Source organism: Mustela nigripes, chromosome 14 (genome assembly GCF_022355385.1).
Source record: "Mustela nigripes isolate SB6536 chromosome 14, MUSNIG.SB6536, whole genome shotgun sequence".
Taxonomy (NCBI): domain Eukaryota; kingdom Metazoa; phylum Chordata; class Mammalia; order Carnivora; family Mustelidae; genus Mustela; species Mustela nigripes.
The window spans coordinates 57356472-57379123 of record NC_081570.1 but is presented as its reverse complement, the minus strand read 5'-3'; the positions used below and the strand labels follow the sequence as shown (position 1 = coordinate 57379123).

At 33.1% G+C, this 22652-nt stretch overlaps 1 protein-coding gene and 1 pseudogene across 3 annotated transcripts in view; both read right to left on the bottom strand.

Annotated features, from left to right (window-relative positions):
- The window catches only part of LRRC7 (leucine rich repeat containing 7), a 432771-nt gene that overhangs the window by 261578 nt on the left and 148541 nt on the right, over positions 1-22652 (bottom strand). For all 3 annotated transcript variants that reach the window (XM_059376850.1, XM_059376851.1, XM_059376852.1), the window contains 3 exons: positions 18349-18427; positions 4664-4753; positions 1401-1457 (listed from right to left, as the gene is read on the bottom strand). In XM_059376850.1, coding sequence (XP_059232833.1) covers positions 1401-1457; positions 4664-4753; positions 18349-18427 — 226 coding nt within the window. The remainder of the gene's footprint in view (positions 1-1400; positions 1458-4663; positions 4754-18348; positions 18428-22652) is intronic.
- On the bottom strand, positions 9129-9202 carry LOC132002411 (small nucleolar RNA U3; annotated as a pseudogene).

Sequence of the window (22652 nt, the reverse complement as noted above, 5' to 3'; positions counted from 1 at the left end):
TGATCTAAACGTATACATTTAGATGAAGGGGACAACTGTTCTTTTACTGTCTGCGATTTGGTTTCTACTTAGCCATATATCCATTCTATTTCAAATGTAGACATTTAAAGCATTACGGATGGCAATGTTAGCAACTAGCTGCATTTGCAGATTACTGCCAAACAAGTAACAGTCTCAACCATTTTCCCATCATTGTTACCCCCAACCTGGGAGAGGTGCCCTCCATTAGACCTATATTGTATAATGCTTTGGCTTAGAGAAAAGCTACTCAAAATTGCAGGGTGTCCAGGTTTGGAAACATCTCTTCCTTTTCATGTTCTCTCTTTGTCTTCCACTTATGGGGGAATTAATAGATGTTTTATCTCTATATTTTTAAAATGAAATCACATCATTATTAAAACTTTAATATTGCATTGACAGAGTTTTCATATATAATATCATATATGAATGTATTTTAAGGTTTGTATTGATATTTTGGTTAAAAAATCAGTGAAATTCAGTCTAGTTAGCTTAGGGAAAGGATTAAAAAAACTGAGTTTTGGTCCTGCAGTAGAAAGGTCTTAAAGTCCTGTTTATATGTTGGAAAATTAATCACCGTACATAACCTTCTGCAATACTGTAGGAAGGTAATAATAGCAGTATAGTACTTTCAATAATTTAATTGTAACATATACAAGTCCTTTTGATTTATTTGGATAAAAAATTCCCCATTTCAAATAATTTTTGACTTTCAAAAATGTTTTTTTCTGTACAAGACAAAATTCTATTATTAGACATGAATAAGGCAAGGCAGGATGAAACAAAGTATTTTGTTAAACTAAACATTGCATACAATTTGGAGGATTACTTTTCCCATAAAAATATCCTGTGCTTTTATATAAACCAAATTTTAAATAGACTAGGAAAAAAAATAGTTTGAAAGAATGTATAAAATTTCTGACAAACCATTTTGGATCTTTAGAAAAATTTTAATCACTTTTATGAAATGTTTTTTTCATATTCTTGATTTAAAAATTGAAAGCTATCACAGTCCATAAATTAACTTGAAGAATTAGCAAGTGATTAGATTGAACCTTTTGAAACTGCTGATTGTTTTCAGCTATAAAAATGTCAGTTTCATAAGTTTCAATGCGGTAACTTCCTGGTGTGCATGTTCCGCTATGAGAAGAACCTTAAATGGATTCCGCCTGCATTGACTTGTAATTACACAGTTTTATAAAGCACAATATATTCTTACTTAATATTAATCTTATAGTGTATTGTGCTTTTCAGGATCTAGGAAAAAACTGTAGAAAATTAACTCAATCAAAATGGCTAAGCACAGCCAAAATAAAAATAGTCCTTTTTTTCCTACTACTTAAAGTCACAATTCGAAATTTACAAAATACACAGTCACTTACTTTGGTAGAGTTTTCAAATGATTTTCTCTTAACTCCAAGATCCGCAATTTGACAAGTCTATAAAAGTGAATAAAAAAACTGTTCCTTAATATTTCTGTATAAAACAATATTCCTATGAGAAAGTCAGTAATCATTGCATTATCCAAACAACTATGTCTGAACTTTACATATCATGGTTACAGACTTTAAAGAATTATATATACAGATCAATTATAAGTAGGGTTGCATCAACATTGGACAATGACAAATACTGGTTTACTAAAAATAAAGATCATACAAAGAGATCATTGGGTCCAAGTTCTAAATTTCATGTTTTATAAAAATATACACACTGTTGTTTAATTGTAGGTAACAGATTCTTTAATATCTACTTAATACTAGGTCCTGTGTTCACTGGAGTATGGCAATACTCTCCCTCAAGAGACTCTAAGTGAACTTGTAAAGCAAATAATATAGCACACTAATTAAAAGCTTGAGCTTTGTGGTCAGATGAATCTGGGTGAAATCCAGACTGTCATATTCTATCACTGTGACTCTGGTGCATTAATCAAACCCTCCTATTTAGGTTCCTGCATCTCACACTTACCTACCTGTTAAGCTCTATGCTGTGAGACACACTATTGTTAAAATGTCTATAACTGAGGTTTAAAATGTACTCTGTTGAGGCGATCGTTAGAACAACTGTTAGGGGTGCCTGGGTGGCTCAAAGATACTCAAAATTAAGTATCTGCCTTCAGCTCAGGTCATGATCCCAGGGTCCTGGGATAGAGCCCTGCATTTGGCTGCTCAGGGGGCTGCTTCTCCCTCTCCCCCAGCTTATGCTCTCTCTATCTCTTTCTCCCTCAAATAAATAAATAAAACCTTTTAAAAAAGAACAAATATTAATTGGATTCTCTGAATTCTTGGTGTTTGGGGAATATTTCAGTATTTGAAGTATTTCTCCCACATTTACCTGGCTTTTAGATATTCATCTAGGTCTCTTCCTCTTTTCTTTGTGTTTTGACTGTGACCAAGTTTCTAATTTAACTTTAAATTTAAAGCTTTTAATTTCTATATGAAAAAAAATGATTCAGTTATTCAGAGCATGTGTATATTGCTAGTAAAATGGGTTTCTTAAACATCAGTATGTCTCAACTCTTCTCAATATCTGTACTAGTATGAAGTTACTTTGTGACCTACTTTGGCTTTTAGGGGCACCAAATCTCACATTTTGGAAGGAAATTTAATAATTCTCCAGCTGAAGGTTAAAAATCTTTTTAGACTATAATAGGGCATGGTAGACTAAAGTAGACTTTAGTCTTTAAAGTAGACTTAAGTCTTAAAGTAGACTTTAGTAGACTAAAGTAGAGCATATCTTGGCAGACAATTTACACAAAATTAAATTCTAATTCCAAGTGGTTTGGTACTATGTTTTCTGTTTGGCCAAATATCTTCCTTGACATTAGGACCACTTAAAGAGAACTGAGAAAAATTTAAGACAAAGAAGTATGGTCTAGGGTGATAAATATTCTCTGATTTGATAATTCAAAAGATTCTGTATTGTCACAGTCAGTACCAGAAAAAAAAATGACAGTTTATATGAACAAATGTTGAAGTGCCAATTCATTTAGAAACTTGGCAAATGCTCTTTTGAAGATCTGTGAATTTTAAAAACCATCTAACTAGATGGTGTTCATATGTGGTATGATATCATGATCTGCAAAAGTAATGGAACTTGGGAAATGTTGATATATTCTCTGCATTTAAAATGAGGCTGCTACATGTTAGACTTAATTATTCTACTGAGCTTTTCATAACACCAACAGATAGGTGTTGAGTTATTACCCAATTTATTCTTTGAACAATTTCAAAAGTGATCACTTAGAAAAATACAGTTGATGATAAATTTAAAATGTCTTAATTTTTTTTTTTTTAAAGATTTTATTTATTTATTTGACAGAGAGAGATCACAAGTAGGCAGAGAGGCAGGCAGAGAGAGAGGAGGAAGCAGGCTTCCTGCTGAGCAGAGAGCCTGATGCAGGACTCCATCCCAGGACCCTGAGATCATGACCTGAGCCGAAGGCAGCGGCTTAACCCACTGAGCCACCCAGGCGCCCTAAAATGTCTTAATTTTTAAGATGTATCTTTTATATATAAAAATAGTTCATTGTAAAATACCTGGAAAATATTGAAAAATATGAAGATGAAAATAACAAGGAACCAGTCTTTTATCTCAATCATATATTATATTCAAATTGGTGAAATATAATTTATATATTTTATTATAATATGCTCCTAAACAGAACTTATCGGATTAAAAAAATATTTCCCTAAACCAGATTATAAATTGACATACTATTATCATGGAGGTACCATAATATACTAAACTAATCTCCTGGACTGATTTGTGTTTCCACTTTTTTTCATATTGTAAATAATGACAAATATCCTTGTTTATAAATCTTAGCATAGTATCTGATAAGAATATCATACATTTCTAGAAATAAATTACAAAGGCGGTAGTTGTAAATATTTTCAAATCTTTTAAAGCATACTGTTATGCATGAAAGTCGTAACATTCTGAAATTCCATCAGCTATGTGAGACTACCTTTTTTTCTTGTACTGTACAAAGAATTTTTGTAATATGATAGAACATAAAGCTCTTTATCATTTTAATTCATATTATTTTTATTGTTTGTGAGGATAAACACTTCATGTATTCACTACCTGTTTGTACATTTAATCAGGAATTCCTTGTGGATGTCATTTACTCATTTCTTTTCTAATGAGAACCTTATCTTACTCATTTGTAAGAGTTCTTTATATCTTAAGGATATAATTTGCTTCCATATATAGTGGAAATGTTTTCCCAGTTTATTGTTTTCCCTTAATTTAAAAATATTTTCTGATATTATTTTATTTTAAATGTTTTTATGTACTCAAGTCTATCTACCCACTTATTGTAATTTCCTTTGTTTCTAAACTATAGAGGTATTTCCCAACCCAAGAGCCATAAATATTCATGTGCATTTTTTCCAGATTACCTCTGACGTTATTTTTTGTATATTTAATTCTTCAATTCACCTGGAATTTGATTATTAGTGACATGCAAAAACCAAATTTTACTTCATTTTGGAAAATGTTTCATGAAGTAACATTGTCTCACTTAATGAATAATAATGAGTCTTTAATTATAATTGTTAACTTTGAAGCCTCAACTACTAGCGCTGGTAACTACTCATCTAAAGTGAAATAAAATTTCATTTAAATTTTGTATTCTTACCTTCCAAAATTAGCTGGAAGAAATTCAAGAAAGGCGTCATTCAGGTAGAGCTGGGTCAGATTTAGAAGCTGCGTGAAGCCATCGGGGAGTCTAGAAAGGAGTTAAAGGTTTAGTCACTGCATCGATGTTGCCATAGAAACAGAACAAAAATATGTATCTCTAAGGAGAGAAAATAGAAGTGTAATACATTTTTCAATTCTCCTTTGGTATCATAGTAATGGAAGAATTTATTGAGCATGTTGTTACAGCTTGAAAATTTTGCTTGTTTTTAAAATAAATGGCATTCATCCACCTCCACACTGTTCTCCTATGTGGAGATTTATGTCACAGCGACATCATCTCCTACTGTTGCCCTAACCTTATGCACACCAGTGAGATATTTTTTATAGAAATTTCAAGTTGTATGCCATGTTTTGTAATTTTAAATTTAATATTCTTTCTCAACAGAATATTCATATTTATAGTCAGGCAAGGATATCTACTTATTCTTTCATGAAATCATTAACGTGTTTCTATACTTTTTGCAATGATGACTAAAACTGCCCAAGAGGAAGGGATAAGTATTCTGACCCCCTAAGTGATAATTCATGTACACTGCAATTCAAATTTGTTCAATTAATTTTCCACAAAAATGACCAAGAACATTGAAACTCTGACTACATAGAACCCGAAATGCTTTGAGTCATTAAAAGAGTTGAAAGAAATATCCTTTGTGAAAATTTACAAGCTGGATAAAACAATTATTTGAAATATTTTTCACCAAAAAGATTTAACTCAATTTTCCTGGAGACTTATTAGAATATTTAAAATTTTCCTATAATTTAAACATTTTTAAATGCCTTTATCAGCGGTCTAGACACTACTATGTTCTTTTACAAAATACCCTTAAATAATGTTCAAATTTGTCTTCATCTCAAATTACAGCCTACCTCCCTCCTTGAGTTTACTGACAAAATTATTTAAAGACTTGCCTATACCCATTGCTCTTCATTACTCCTCAAGCCATTGTTTTCTGGCATCTATCCCAACTCTATTACTGAAACTGCACTCACCAAAGCCTCCAATGACCCCTTAAGTCCCAATTCCATTAACTCCATTTCATTTTGTATCCAGCACTGCCTAGTAACAGTTGTCACCGATGTTCTCTCTGTCCTGGCTTCTGGTACACCTTTTTCCTATTTCCCCTCCTCCTCCTTCTGGGATACTGTGGTTTCTCTTCCTATGCCCAATCTTTTGTTATGAAAAGTTATATATCTAAAAGAGTACATGTGTATCTCACAAGGAGTACCTTGAAAGAACCTCTGAATGCCCTTCCCTAACCGCCTTATCCTATTTGTTCCTCAAATTCCTGAATGATGTTAATTATTCTGTTTTTTAGTTTTACTATGCTCCACCTACTTCAATCCCTAAAGGAATGTGTGGTTTTTGCATGTTTTAAAATATTATATAAATCAAGTCACACAATGAATATTTTCCTGAAACTTACAAGTTAGTATTGAATTGTGAAATTCACCCATTTTGATGTCAATGACTGATCATCATAGTATTCCACTGTATGACTATACCACAATTTATTATTCTTCTTTAAATGAACATTACAGCTGTTTTTATTTTATTATAAATGTTGTTTCTGTAAATATTTTTAAACATATGTCCTGGTGTATAAAGATTACTTAACTTCTAGCCCTCATCATAAGAAATTAATGTCCCTCAGGAACAGCCCTCAACTAACGACTAAGCAAGACTATAAATACTTCAGCTCCTTCACCCATTATGTGTGCCACCACTTTGATACACGTTTTATACTGTTTCCCAGAGTTCCCCAGTGAGATTAAGGTCCAGTTGTCCATACTAGTAAATAGTCGAATAACACACCCTTGATAAGGATTTCTTGAGACCATATCCTTGAGACTATATCCTAAATCTAGTGCTTACTTTCTTTCTAAACACCCACTTCTGAGGAATCCAAACTAAACGCAATTAATATTTTTACCTTACTTTGTACGAATTCTTTACACACTGTTAGGGTACTCTTCTATTGATTATTTTTGTTGCAAATATCTTGTTCCAGTTTGTATTTTGAAGTTAGATTGTTTTTTATGGCTTCATAGAAGTTGTTTCCAAAAATTTCCTTTAAACAGAGGTAGGATTCATGAAAATAGAAAAAGAGAAAGAAGGCAGAGGAATAATGTAGAGGTGAGAATTCACCTTAAGAGAGTAAGAGAAGATGAGTTCTAGAGAAAAATACTTTCTGTACCACAGTGTTGGGCATTAAGATTTGAGAATATCGGTAGGGGACAGGGTTTAGAGGACAGGGTTTAGAGGGTACTAAAAGCTTAACTCCAAGGTTTGAATTTTATCCTACAGAATTAAAAACAATTCTATGAGAGATTGTTGTTTTTCTCTAAGTTACCTTTTGTTGAAATATATTAGTTCATATCCTGAGAGTATAACAATTTTTATGATAATGGTCCAGATGTCCAACAGATTTCAATATACATTTAATTACTATCTTGTGCTAATGTCCTTACGGTTCTTATACTCATTGGAAAGAAGGTATCATTTATGAATTTTAAAAAAGAAGATTAATACATGTAAAATGACAAGAATGTTAAAACCTTTGATCTAATAATTTACTTTAATGTGGTAGCTATTAATACATAAAAAAAGCTTTAAAATGCCAATTTCCTAGTTTTAAGGACAGTTTGAACTAGTCCAGCTTCCCTTAGTCTACTATTCTGCATATGGATGTACAGTAAATGGTATTATATTATACTACTTCTTTTTTTTTTTTTTTTTTTTACGACTAAATCTTTTTTTTTTTATTTTTTATTTTTTATAAACATATATTTTTATCCCCAGGGGTACAGGTCTGGTATACTACTTCTTTGATCAAAAATATATTTGTTTATTGCTGCTTCTCAGGCAAAGGCTTTTTCTTATGCTACAAGGAAATCTGGTTTCTTGTATAGAACACTTTAAGAATTTAAGAATTGGCCACACTGTACAGGCTCCAATTGTAAAATTGGACTGCTAAAAATAAGTTATATGAAAAACCAGAACACAAAGTAAGATAGTTTTTTCAGTCTGGTAATAAACAAAGATGTGTTGACATTTATATCAAGCTTTTCTTATTTAAAAAAAAAAGATGTAGAATTAAAGTGCTTATTTATGCAATATGTTTTATTTAATACTATGTATATTTTTATTTCAATTCACTTCAACAGGAAATTATTGAATAGTTACTCTGTACTTATATTCAAAATTAGTATCTTCTTTCTCACTTTCTCTACAGAATTCTACTCACAGATTTAGCAAAATTTTACCAATTATTTTATATCAAACTGCTTATACCAAACACTGAAACCAATTGCTTTATACAAGTGTTAGGTATTTTTTATTCCAGGGATAAATTATAAATTGTTTGAAGACAATGAGTTTTAAGAATGTCCTCAATGAGCTAGCACTATAGTCTAAAACACATTATTTAAAAAATAAATAAAGTATTCAAAAGAAAATCATTTCATTTATTTTTAACTTTATGGTACAATTTTGTAGCTTCTAATAAAGAAAATGGCCCCACTTATCAATATTACCATTTCCAGAGGAATTTACAAGGAGTAGTGAGGAAGATACTAGTAAACTATCTAACTATCCACCTATCTAGTAGCTATCTAACCATCTAGTAAGCTAGATAAACTTGATGAAGATGACAATCACGGGTTATCCTCCTCCAAGTTCTCCAGTGAAATCCAACATTTTACAGTTAGTTAAGGAGTTCTCAATAAGGAAATGATTTTACTATCCAAAAGTAATTGGTAAGGCTCCTGAGTGGTTCAGATGATTGGGCATCTACCTTGGGCACCAGTTGGTTGTGATCCCAGGGTCCTGGGAATGAGCCCTACATCATGACACTCCCTGTTCAGTGGGAAGCCTATTTCTCCCTCTCCCTCTACTGTTCCCCTTCTTGTTCTCTCTTGTTCTCTTTCTGTCAAATAAATACATAAAATCTTAAAAGAAAGGAAAAATAACTGATTGCTTTCCACATTTGACTGATCTAATAAAGAATTCAAAGAAGAAGTTCTTTATGTATATTGGCAAATAATTCTCTCACCACTAAAGAAACACATTCATTTTATTAATCACTTGAAGTCAAAAGGTATATTCAAACTACACAAAGAAAGTATAATACAACAGACACCCATATATTTTAGTGATTGAGCATACAGGCATTGATGTTAGAAGACCTGGGTTTGAATTATAGTTCTTTCAACAGTTATCTCTGACCTTTATAAATCTTTGCAAGACTCAATTTCCTTATTTGTAAAATGATGATACTATTATCCACTTCAAGTTTCTTTAGTGATTAAATGATTATTTCTCCCATAGTAATGATAAACTCTACAAATTTTAAATGTATAAATTATAAAATTAATAATATTATAGAATATTTGGAATAAAAAGAGAAAGGAAAAATATTGCTCATAATTCTACTTTCTTGTAACAAACTATAGAAATGATCCCTGAAAGTATAGTCTTATAATTCTACTTTCTTAACACAACTCTCATTACCATTTCATGTATTTTAAATCTGACTTCCAATTAAACGTTTTAACATCACTGCAAAATTGTATCATGTTTTATCCCTTTACTTTGTAATTATCTTTCAATTTTGCTGTATAATCAGAGTGACTACATTATCTATCATTCAAACTAGGACATTTTTGAGAATTAACAATGAGCTATTATTAATCATGTCACATCAAGAGGTTTAAACTGGGATGACTTGAGCACACAGAGACATATGGTTACCCTATATATAATCTTTGTATCCATCCAGTGGATGTGCCATAATTTATTAGCAATGTCATTATTATTATGCATTAAATGTGTCATATTTTCAAAATGTATCTTTTAATTTAAACCAAAATCAAATGTTTTTTTTTCAGAATTGGTGAAAGGATCTCAGGAATTTCAATGCTATCTTCATGTGTTTCTATCTGTAAAAGGGTATGTAGATAATGTTTACCTACTTTATGAGGTTGTCGTAAAGATGAAAATGAGATAATGCATCTCAAAGTCTGAGACAGGATAGGCTCTCAGTAAATGCTGGCTCATGCTTTTCTCATTAAGTAGTTGTTTTCAATTTTATTATGATAATTTTCACTAATGACTTAGTTAAGGCATTCAGACTACAATAAAGTTCACATCTAAAACTAAAGCTAAGATGATAATACTCAGCACTATATCTATTATATAGCAGTCTACAAAGTAGTAAGTCATGAAGACTTATTTTGTCTTTGTAGACTACTTTGTAGACCTCTTAAGTCAAAGAAAATGAAGAGAAAAGCGAAAAAAAGCCCCAATGAAACACAAATATGGTTTTCTTGAAAAGAGCAATTAAATTGACAAATCTCTAGTCAGACTGATCAAGCAAAAAAAAAAAAAAAAAGAAAAAAAAAGAAAATAGACACAAATTGTGGATGCTAGGAATGAAAGAGAGAGCACCATTAGAGAACCCACAGATGTTAAAGGGTTGATAAAAGAACACTATAAAAAAATTTGATGCCAGAACATTTGAAAATTATGAAGTGTAAAAATTCTTGAAAATCACAGCTATCAAAGTTCACTCAAGAAAAAAGTTAATTTGAATAACCCTTCTGTTATTATGGAAATTGAATAAAAAACTTTCAAGAGAAGTCCAGGCTTGAGGGTTGCACTGGCAAATTCTACCCATACTTAAGGAGGAAATAATTCCAATTCTATACAAACTCTTATAGAAAATAGAAGGGAATGTCTCCCAACTATTTCTATGAGATTAGTTTTATTTTGTTACCAAAACCAGGCAAAGAAATTACAAGAAAAGAAATTTCACACTAATATGCTTCATGAATATAGACAGGAAAATCCTTTACAAAATATTAGCATATCATTAATTAATTTATTAAAAAATAATAGCCATTAATTTATTTTAAAAAGTAATACTTCTTGATCAAGTAGTGTTTATTCCTGGAATGCAAATTTGGATTAACATGAAAAAAACATCCAGTGTTATTCACCATATCATTACACTGAAAAAGAAAAAAAAACAAACAGTATATCATCATGTCAATAGATGTTTGGGGAAAAAAAGAGCTTTGACAAAAGTCAATATGTCAAATTAATAATAAAAGTCTCAGCAAACCAGATATCAAAGACATGGTGGATAGATTCCAAGGTGGCCTCCATGACCCTCACTTCCTGATGTTCATGACCTTGTATGATTTTCCTTTAAGTGTGAAAAGACTTCTGATTTACTTCTAATCAATGGAGTATGGAAAATATGAGATGTCACTCTCATAACTATATTACACAATACTGTCTTACTAGAATATTTTTTTTTTAAAGATTTTATTTATTAATTTGACAGAGAGAAATCACAAGTAGATGGAGAGGCAGCCAGAGAGAGAGAGGGAAGCAGGCTCTCTGCTGAGCAGAGAGCCCGATGCGGGACTCGATCCCAGGACTCTGAGATCATGACCTGAGCCGAAGGCAGCGGCTTAACCCACTGAGCCACCCAGGCGCCCTAGAATATTAACTCTACTCAGCTGCTGACATTAAAGAAGAAAGCTGCCACATTGTGAACTGCTTATGGAGACGTCAACAAGGCTGGGAACTGTACCAACCTCTAGGATCCAAGTGTGGCCTTGAGCTGAGAGGCACCAAAAAGCTGGGCTTTCAACTGTATAATAGCAACTAAATGAATCTGCCAAAAATCTGAGTTAAATTGAAAGTATATTCTGAAAAACAACTGAAAAAACAACAAGTAACAATCATATGTAATGGTGAAAGATTCAGTGCTTTCTCCCTACGTTGGGAAAAATGCAATGTCTCTTTTAACCTCCTCTATTCAGCATTGTACAGGAGGTCCTATCCAAGACAATAAAGAAAGAAAGGGAAATAAATAAAAGACACACAGATTCAAATGATGAAAAAAAATAAAAACACCCCAAACCTGTTGACATTCACAGGTGACATGATAGTCTACATAGGGAATTACCCCAAATCTAAAAAAAAATCTACTAAAATTAGTGAATTTAGTGAGATTGCAGAATATAGGGTCCATAAAGAAAAACTGGTTATATTTCTATATACTAACAATAAACAATTGAATAATGGAACAATCTTTTGCAATTGCACAAAAAACATGAAATATTTGGAATAATTTGAGTCATATAAAAGATTCATATGTTCAAATCTACAAGGCATTGATAAAAGAAATTTTATTTTAAAATTTTTATTATTATTATTATTTTTTAAAGATTTCTACTTATTTAGTTGACAGAGAGCATAAGTAAGGCAGAGCAGCAGGCAGAGGAAGAGGGAGAAGCAGGCTCCCCACCTAGCAGAGAGCTGGAACAGAGAGCCTGACCTGAGGCTCAAACCCAGGACCCCAGGATCACGACCCAAGTTGAAGGCAGATGTCTAACCTACAGAGCCACACAGACACCCTGATAAAAGAAATTTTAAAATATCCAAGTAACTATAGAGATATACTATTCTCAGGAATAGGACTATTCAATATTTTTGATATGTTAATTCTGCTCAAATTGATTTATAGCTTCAATATAATTGCTATTAAAATTCCAGAATGATTTATTATTTTTGTAGATATTATCAAGCTGATTATAAAATTTATATGAAAAGGCAAAAGGTATAGATAGCCCAGGTAATTTTGATAAAGAAGAATAAAGTGCAAGGACTCACACTTCTTGATTGTATGAATTACCATAAAGCTATAGTAATATAGTAATAGTAGAAGTATGGAACTGATATAAGAACAGGCATATAGATTAATGTACAAAATGGGCAATTCAGAAATGGATCCAAACACTTGTGATCAATTGATTTACATAAATAATACTCAGGTAATTTTATGAAGAAAGGATAATTTTTTCAACAAAAGGTAATGGAATAATGGATAGCCAAATGCAAATAAACAAGCTAGCAAACAAGCGGGGTGAGAGGCAGAGAAGAGAAGAACCAGTTTAATCTAGTCTGAGGACTGAGACTGATGCAGGGCTTGATCCTACCACCCTGAGATCATTACCTGAGCTGAAATCAAGAACCTGATGCTCAACAGACTGAGCCACCTAGGCACCTCTAAAAATTAGCTTTAAATAGATCATAGACCTAGGTGTAAAGCCTAAGTTCCAGAGGAAAGCATAGAGAAAAATCTTTTAGACTATGAATTTAGCAAAGATCACTTATACAGGAAGAAGAAGCATAAACCAATATAATAATTTATGAATAGCTCTCCATCAAAATTAAAATCTTCCTCTTGGAAGTCATTGTTTTAAAAATAAGAAGATAAGTCAGAGAATAGGAGTAATTATTTGCATACAAATAAAGGACATTTAGCTAGAATATATAAATAATTTTTTAAAAGATTATTTATTTATTTGTGAGAGAACACAAACAGGGAGGAGGGACAGAGGGGAAGGGAGAAGCAGATTCCCCCACTGAGCCCAGTTGGGGGCTCAATTCACTTGATCCCAGGACCCCAGGATCATGATCTGAGCTGAAGGTAGAGGCTTAACCAACTGAGCCACCCAGGCATTCCTAAAACTCTTATAATTCAAAAATAATAAGGTAAAATAATAAAAATGAACAAGAGATGGGAGCACCTGGGTGGTGAAGCTGGTTAGGCATCTGAGTCTTAGTTTGCTTTCAGGTCATGATCTTGGAGTCATGAGATGAGCCCTGTGTCAGGCTCCTTGTTGAGCATGGAGTTTGCTTGAGACCCTCCCTCTCCTTTTGCCCCTCCCTCTGGGTGTACACTCTAAAATAAATAAATTTTTTAAAAAATGAAAATGAGATTTGAACATTTACTAAAAATGCAATAAAAATTGTAAATAAATACATGATAATGGAAACATGTTACCTGGATATTAAAGATGTAAATTAAAACCACAGTGAAATGCCACAATGAGTTACAATATCTGTTAGTGTGGGTAAAAATAGAAAACAACAACAACAACAATAAAAACCTGATAGCACCAAATTCTTTTTTTCTTTTTTAAGATTTTATTAATTCATTTGACAGAGAACACAAGCAAGGGGAACAACAGAGGGAGTAGGAGAAGTAGATTTCCCAATGAACAGGGAGCCAGACTTGGGGCTCAATCTTAGGATCTCAGGATCACAACCTGAGTCGAAGGTAGACCCTGAACCAACTGAAACACCCAGGTCCCCTGATAATACCAAATTCTGACAAAGATGAGGAACAACAGAAACTCTAATAAATTTCTGATGGAAAAGACAATGGGACAGCTGTTTTTGAATAGGGTTTGGAAATTTCTTATAGGGTTAGACATATACACACTGTACTACCCAGTTTACCACTCCTAAGGTTTTACACAATAGAAAACATATGTTGATCAATGTGATAGAACAAATTAATAAGAGAAGAGAGAAGAGCCACATGGTCCTCGCAATTGATGCAGAAAAAGCATTTGACAAAATCCAGCATCCGTTCCTGAATAAAACACTTCTAAGTATAGGGATAGAGGGAATATTCCTGAACTTCATAAAATCTGTCTATGAAAGAACCACAGCAAATATCATCCTGAATGGGAAAAAGCTTGCAGCCTTCCCTTTGAGATCAGGAACATGACAAGGATGTCCACTCTCATCACTCTTGTTCAACATAGTGTTAGAAGTCCTAGCAACAGCAATCAGAAAGCAAAGAGAAATAAAAGGTATCCAAATTGGCAATGAAGAAGTCAAACTCTCTCTCTTTGCAGATGACATGATTCTTTATATGGAAAACCCAAAAGACTCCACCCCCAAACTACTAGAACTTATACAGCAATTCAGCAACGTGGCAGGATACAAAGTCAATGTACAGAAATCAGTGGCTTTCTTATACACTAACAATGAAAATACAAAAAGGGAAATTAGAGAATCAATTCCATTTACTATAGCACCAAGAACTATAAGATACCTGGGAATAAACCTAACCAAAGAGGTAAAGGAACTGTACTTGAGGAACTACAGAACACTCATGAAAGAAATTGAAGAAGGCACAAAAAGATGAAAGACCATTCCATGCTCTTGGATAGGAAGAATAAACATTGTTAAAATGTCTATACTACCTAGAGCAATCTATACTTTTAATGCCATTCTGATCAAAATTCCACCAGTATTTTTCAAAGAGTTGGAGCAAATAATCCAAAAATTTGTATGGAATCAGAAGAGACCTCGAATTGATAAAGAAATGTTGAAAAACAAAAATAAAACTGGGGGCATCACGTTACCTGATTTTAAGCTTTATTACAAAGCTGTGATCATCAAGACAGCATGGTACTGGCATAAAAACGACACATAGACCAGTGGAAGAGAGTAGAGAGCCCAGATATGCACCCTCAACCGTATGGTCAAATAATCTTTGACAAAACAGGAAAAAATATACAGTGGAAAAAAGACAATCTCTTCAATAAATGGTGCTGGGAAAACTGGACAGCTATATGTAGAAGAACGAAACACAACCATTCTCTTACACCATACACAAAGATAAACTCAAAATGGATAAAAGACCTCAACGTGAGATAGGAATCCATCAGAATCCTGGAAGAGAACATAGGCAGTAACCTCTTCAATATCAGCCACAGCAACTTCTTTCAAGATATGCTTCCAAAGGCAAAGGAAACAAAAGCTAAGATGAACTTTTGGGACTTCATCAAGATCAAAAGCTTCTACACAGCAAAGGAAACAGTCAACAAAACAAAGAGGTAACCCATGGAATGGGAGAAGGTATTTGCAAATGACAGTACAGACAAAAGGTTGATATCCAGGATCTATAAAGAACTCCTCAAACTCAACACACACAAAACAGACAATCGTATAAAAAAAATGGGCAGAAGATATGAACAGACACTTCTCCAGTGAAGACATACAAATGGCTATCAGACACATGAAAAAATATTTATCATCACTAGCCATCAGGGAGATTCAAATTAAAACCATATTGAGATACCACCTTACACCACTTAGAATGGCCAAAATTAGCAAGACAGGAAACAACATGTGTTGGAGAGGATATGGAGAAAGGGGAATCCTCTTACACTGTTGGGAATGTAAGTTGGTGCAGCCACTTTGGAAAACAGTGTGGAGATTCCTCAAGAAATTAAAAATAGAGCTTCCCTATGACCCTGCCATTGCACTACTGGGTATTTACCACAAAGATACAAATGGAGTGAAAAGAAGGGCCATCTGTACCCCAATGTTTAGAGCAGCAATGGCCACGGTCGCCAAACTGTGGAAAGAACCAAGATGCCCTTCAACGGACGAATGGATAAGGAAGATGTGGTCCGTATAAACTATGGAGTATTATGCCTCCATCAGAAGGATAAATACCCAACTTTTGTAGCAACATGGACGGGACTGGAAGAGATTATGCTGAGTGAAATAAGTTAAGCAGAGAGAGTCAATTATCATATTGTTTCACTTATTTGTGGAGCATAACAAATAGCATGGAGGACAGGGGCGTTAGAGAGGAGAAGGGAGTTAAGGGAAATTGGAAGGGGAAGTGAACCACAAGAGACTATGGACTCTGAAAAACAATCTGAGGGTTTTGAAGGGGTGGGGGGTGGGAGGTTGGGGGAACCAGGTGGTGGGCATTAAGAGAGGGCACAGATTGCATGGAGCACTGGGTGTGGTGCAAAAACAATGAATACTGTTACATTGAAAAGAAATAAATTAAAAAAAAATATGCTGGCACAAACATCCTAAATGTCTATCAACTGATGAATAGATAAATAACTTATGGTATTTCTATACAATGTAATATTACCTAGAAATAAAAAGGAATGTAATACTACTTCTTGAACCAATGTGGATAAATCTCAAAATCACTGTTAAGTGAAAGAAGTTGGACACAACAGGATGATATTATTTATATGACATTTGGAAAAGCCAAAATCATAGAAATTAGAGAAATGGATGATTGAGCTGAGGGAATTTTGGGGAGATGGAAATAGTCTCTATCTTATTATAGTTGTGGTACACAACTGTATACATTTGTCAAAATTCACTAAGCCATATAGGTAAAAGGTAAATTTTACTATATACGAATTATATCTTAAAAAGCCTTTAAAATTAGTATACAACTTAAATTGACTTTTTTTTAATTTTTATGAATTCCCAAACTACTTAATGCTTTTAATGTTAGACATTTTTTAATGAAACAAGTCATATTCATCTTTTAAAAAGCCTAAATATGGAAGGAATTCAGTGATACAGCCACTAAAACTATAGTTTTGAAAAAGAATTCATTATCTGTCCTGGATTATGACTTCAGTCAAGCATATAGCTGTGGTCTTTATGTGAAAAGCTAGCAATGTCTATTTGTTGAGAGGACTGCATTCTAGATTAAGAGTTTTGGAAAATTCTTTTCACAATTTTTTTTTTCTCTTCAATAATCTACTTTTGAGGTCGAAAATTTGTTCCCTTTCAAACACATTTTATTTCTTGATGTTCCACACTTTCTACCAAAGGCCATAAGTTATTTTACAAACAATTCACTGTAAAGACCTCCATCTAAACTTTTATCTCCTTTTATAATTTGTTCCTACTCTCATCTACAGCCTCTTCTCATGACCCTTAAAGAAACCATCCTCATTACTCCCTCTTCTCAACTATGTTGATGAAAAAATTTCCCTTCAAATTCCCTTTGATAAACTTCCTTTGTTCTTCTAAAAGACACTACTCATTAAATGCCTTTCCAGTGGGCTTCAGTTTCTCCCAGTCTCCCCAATTTAATATAAACCGATGACCTAAGTTTTTTCTCAAATCCTACTGTCAGTTTTTGTATAATTATAATGTCAGTCTTACTGAGCCTCATTATCTGCATCCCAATACCACTGATTTGCTTCAGCCTCTCCCAGATATTGCTGCTACTGTCCTTCCAGGTTTTATGTTCACTGCTATTGTTAAGTAAATTTAACTTACAAATTCATGACTTTGCCATTCACTCTGTTTTTTCTTGACCTATTTGATTGCACAGTGCACACTATGTCTATGACATAACCATAATTTACCAACATTGATTGATACATGTTGGGTCTCATCTTCCCATGCCATTTCTTTACTAACAGATCGCAAGCCACAAATGCCCCATTTCTGATCATAGCATCTTTACCATCCAAGTCACCATTCTCTTTTCCTCATAGAACTGTCTTTTTGCTCTTCCCTGAACACAAATACTCTCTTTTTCTGGTCATAATTCATTTTTCAGCTAGAATTACATGATCAGCTATTTTCATGCACTTATCCGTATCTCAAACTCTTGTACTCTCTTGAACTTTCATTAGATCCTTGATGTTAATTTTCCACCGTGATCATAACTAATAACAGTTTCTTTCATTTCAGTGCTCTTTCATGGAATGTTGCCTGAGAACCAAAGGTGATGACATAGATTACTTCAAAGTAATGCAATCCTGTGCCAATTAGGCCTTCATCATTATTCAGCAGTGCTTTTAATCATCTTTTATTAAACTATTTTGATTATTTTCCTCATCATTCTATTAAATTGAATTTTAAATAAATAATTTAAAATTCATTTATTATGTGAGGTTCCTTTATCTGTGTACATTATTATCCAATGGAAACATAAATACAAGTAAAATATAAACACTCATACTCACTTAGAAATGGGATTGACACTGGCTTCAATAATTGTTAAACACTTACAACATTTAATGTTTTCTGGAAATTCTTGTACACCTAAAATGTAAAGAAAAAAAAAGCACATGAAAATGTCCCAGAAAAAATTCTTTAAACTATAGTTCTAATATTAAGAACAATTAATCAAAACTATGAACACAGTATAGATATAATATCAATACACCTTTAGGATAATCATTTAATTAAGCATAATAATGTAATAATATATTAGTGTTACATAATATATACACTTTAAAAGATGGGATTGGGAGGGAGACAAACCATAAGTGACTCTTAATCTCACAAAACAAACTGAGGGTTGCCTGGGGGAGGGGTTTTGGGAGAAGGGGGTGGGATTATGGACATTGGGGAGGGTATGTGATTTGGTGAGTGCTGTGAAGTGTGTAAACCTGGTGATTCACAGACCTGTACCCCTGGGGATAAAAATATATGTTTATAAAAAATAAAAAATTTAAAAAAAATAAAATAAATATACACTTTAAAATAAATTTTAATTTAAATAGTATTTTATCACAGTAATAAGAAATTGGATATAAAATTGAAGACAATTGTATATTTGGCATGAGATGGATCTTGGCTCTATACAAATTTAAAGCAATAAAAATAAGTATTTGGTCAGTAAGTGCTGCTACTAGGGGAAGGAAATATCAGATATAAAGAAATCAGAAGATAATTTTTTTCTTTTATTTTATAAGATGGGAAGATTGAAACATATGTGTGAAAAATATCTAAGGATATATCACAAAAAAAACAACAGATTCCCAAATTACTACGGGTCTCTAACAAATTTTATGCAAGTCTTCCTTGTTGGCTGCACAGAGTGTTGTTCTGCATCTGCCTGAAAGAGTGAAGAGGTGAGCAGCTCATCTTGGGTCCTCTCTGGAGTGTCTGAGATAACCAGTCTGGCTCATCTGCTGTCAAAGTTGTGCTGTAGGCTATGTGATAGAAAAACATAGGTCTTTCTACAAAACTAGAAATCAGCAAGCCACAAACCTAGCCCAATAAATGTGAAGGTCAGAGAAATAAAAGATGTGGAGGATATTCCAATTGATATAAGTGAATCAATACAGTGGGCCCTATAAAAGAAAAGAAGGCAGAAATATGAAGATATTCTTATATGCCTGCAGTACTATGTGCTCTAAATTTTTGAAATGATTATTAAGGGTGTAAAAAATTTCCATAAGTTACCAGTCTTATTCACTGCTTCATATTTGACAAAAAGATAAGGAACATTTTGCAGTAGGTTTCTGTGGAACGTTTTAATGATAGATACACAAGAAAGAAAACCCTCCCATTGACCTAGACAACCATGTCCATAAAACCTTGAAGTGCAGTGAAGCAGCAGGAGGATGGTCAAATCAAGGTGGGTCACTTACCCACTGCAAATGACAGATATAAAAGATTACATGGGGATGTTTCTCATGCTTTTTCTCCCTACAAATTGAATGGGAAAAGCCAATTTTCTTTTTTAGAAAGACCATAATACCTAAAGAAGCCTTCATTAACTAGACTTTAATAAAATGGCAAAGAAGTCAGTAATTCAATCCTTGAGATGTCCTCAACATTTTCATTTAGTATTTATATTTACTTTGGATATCAACAACTAAGCGGGGAATAAGACTTCATTTACCCTTTAGCTTTTGCTGTTTGGTCACCAATTTGTGCTCATTGCATACTGGAGAACCTGGTGCCTTATCTCTACAGGTGCTTGCCTTGGGATAAATTTTCCTTAAATTATGTGTAAACCAAGACATAGAAATAGAAGCAAATTTAAAAATGATTTTAAGAAAAACACTGTAATTCTTTATCTTCTACTGAAAATGGAATTCCCTGTTGTGGTGAAAATACTACTAAATTACTTGTTTAAAAAAACTTTTATTAGTTGTTTGCAGTTCCAACTTAAAGTTTTTCAAAGAAGATTCTATTGAATTAAGGTGGAATCCCAACTTCACACTTACTGGCTTGGTAATCTAATGCAAGTCATTTAAATGTTCAATGTCTCAGTTTCCTACTTTGAAAATTGGTGATTATACAAATGGTTTCAAAGAGAGTTGTGAAAAGAACAGGGAGATAAAGCAGATTAAGTAATTGGCACAAAGTGCTTCATAAATGTTATCTATAATTGTTAGAAATACAGTTGACCCTTGAACAGCACGGATTTGAACTGCAAAGGTCCCCTTATCCATGGATTTTTTTTTTTAAATATAATTTTTTATTTTTTATAAACATATATTTTTATCCCCAGGGGTACAGGTCTGTGAATCACTAGGTTTACACACTTCACAGCACTCACCAAAACACATACCCTCCCCAATGTCCATAATACCACCCCCTTCTCCCAAACCCCCTCCCCCCAACAACCCTCAGTTTGTTTTGTGAGATTAAGAGTCACTTATTGTTTGTCTCCCTCCCAATCCCATCTTCTTTCATTTATTCTTCTCGTACCCACTTAAGCCCCCATGTTTATCAATAGATACATGCAGTACCATAAATGTATTTTCTTTCTTAACATTTCTTTTCTCTCACCTATGTAGTTGTAAGAATACAGTATTAATATATTTAACACACAAAATATGTGTTAATCAGCTGTGTGTTTTTGATAAGGCTTCTAGTCAAAAGTAGGCCATTAGTAGTTAAGTTTTGGGAGAGTATAAAGTTATATGTGACTTTTTGACAGTGCAGGGGAATGGCCCCCCCTTAACTCCAGTGCTAGTCAAGGGCTGCAGTAAATAGAAGTAGATTGTCTCAGTCAAGAAAGGAACCAAATACCAAAATGACCTGGCTTAAGGTACTACATCTATAGAATTTATCCACCTAAGAGAACAAAGCAAATAAATAGGAATTAGTATGCTGAATGACTATTCTAATATCTAATTAACATATCTTTGAGATAAATGCTCTCAAACTTTTTCAGGGGAACTTTACTATATGTACTAATATATGGGCCATAAGGTTTAGGAAAAGTTCTAGAACATATCTTTAACTCATAGTTCAATCTAAACATGAAGAGGTAGTTTAGCAAAGAATTAAATGCACAGATTGGAAACATGACTGTATCTCAGTGCTGTTACTTAACTAGCCCTATAATCTCATGTGATATAATATTTGAGCATCACATATTCATTTCTTGTCTAATTCACAAGGTTGATCTGAGTATTAGATGGTAGAAAGGTAAAGCAATTAGTATCATGTCTGGCACTTGAAAGTACCTAATATATACTGGATAAAATTCATGTATTAATAAACCACAGTATAAAATAATTTAATTCTCTTAATAATCTTATGAGGAAGATATATTAGGCAATATTGTTTTAATTTTATGGATGAAGAACCATACATTAACAAAGATTAGGTAACATATAAATACCTAAAGGGTGTTTATAGATGAGAACGGATATAGGAAGGAATTAATTCGATTTTTTAACACTACATCTTTTATTCTTTTTTATTTCATTATGTTACTTCCTATTAAAATTAAGATAGATTTGGTTATAGAATCCACACCTTTATTAACAAGTCTTTGTGGCTGATCTGTCTGGTCCTCTGAAACACAATGTTTTTGATTTAAAAAAAAGTTTATGTTTGTAACTAACACACACACACACACATACACACACAATTTTCTACCACGAACTTTGTTTTGATTTTCAAATGCATTCATCCAGAAATAGAGGGATACATACCCTCCACTTTAACAATATACCTATTTCAACCATTTTTACTTGTGATAACTCTAGGAAATGAGGAGGTCAAGCATTTGTAGACCATTACAATTCAAGTTCTATTCCCTGTTTTTCAGTTGAGACAACACATAAACTTTCTAACACAGCCTGTGAGGAACTCTCTTCCAAGGGTATTAAGCATTCACTTTCCCGACTCCCTGAAGGTTTAAGCTCATTATATTTAGACTAGATTCAAATCTTGGCTGAAAAACCAATGAGAACTGTGCTCTATATATAAATATATAATTACATGACAAAGTATAGTCAAAATGGTGTATTTAGATTTTAGATTTTAAAAGACTAGATTCACAAGAAATGGGCAGAAGACATGAACAGACATTTTTGCAAAGAAGACATCCAGATGGCCCACAGACACATGAAAAAGTGCTCCATATCACTCGGCATCAGGGAAATACAAATCAAAACCATAATGAGATATCACCTCACACCAGTCAGAATGGCTAAAATTAACAAGTCAGGAAATGACAGATGCTGGTGAGGATGTGGAGAAAGGGGAACCTCCATGCTGTTTTCCAGAGTGG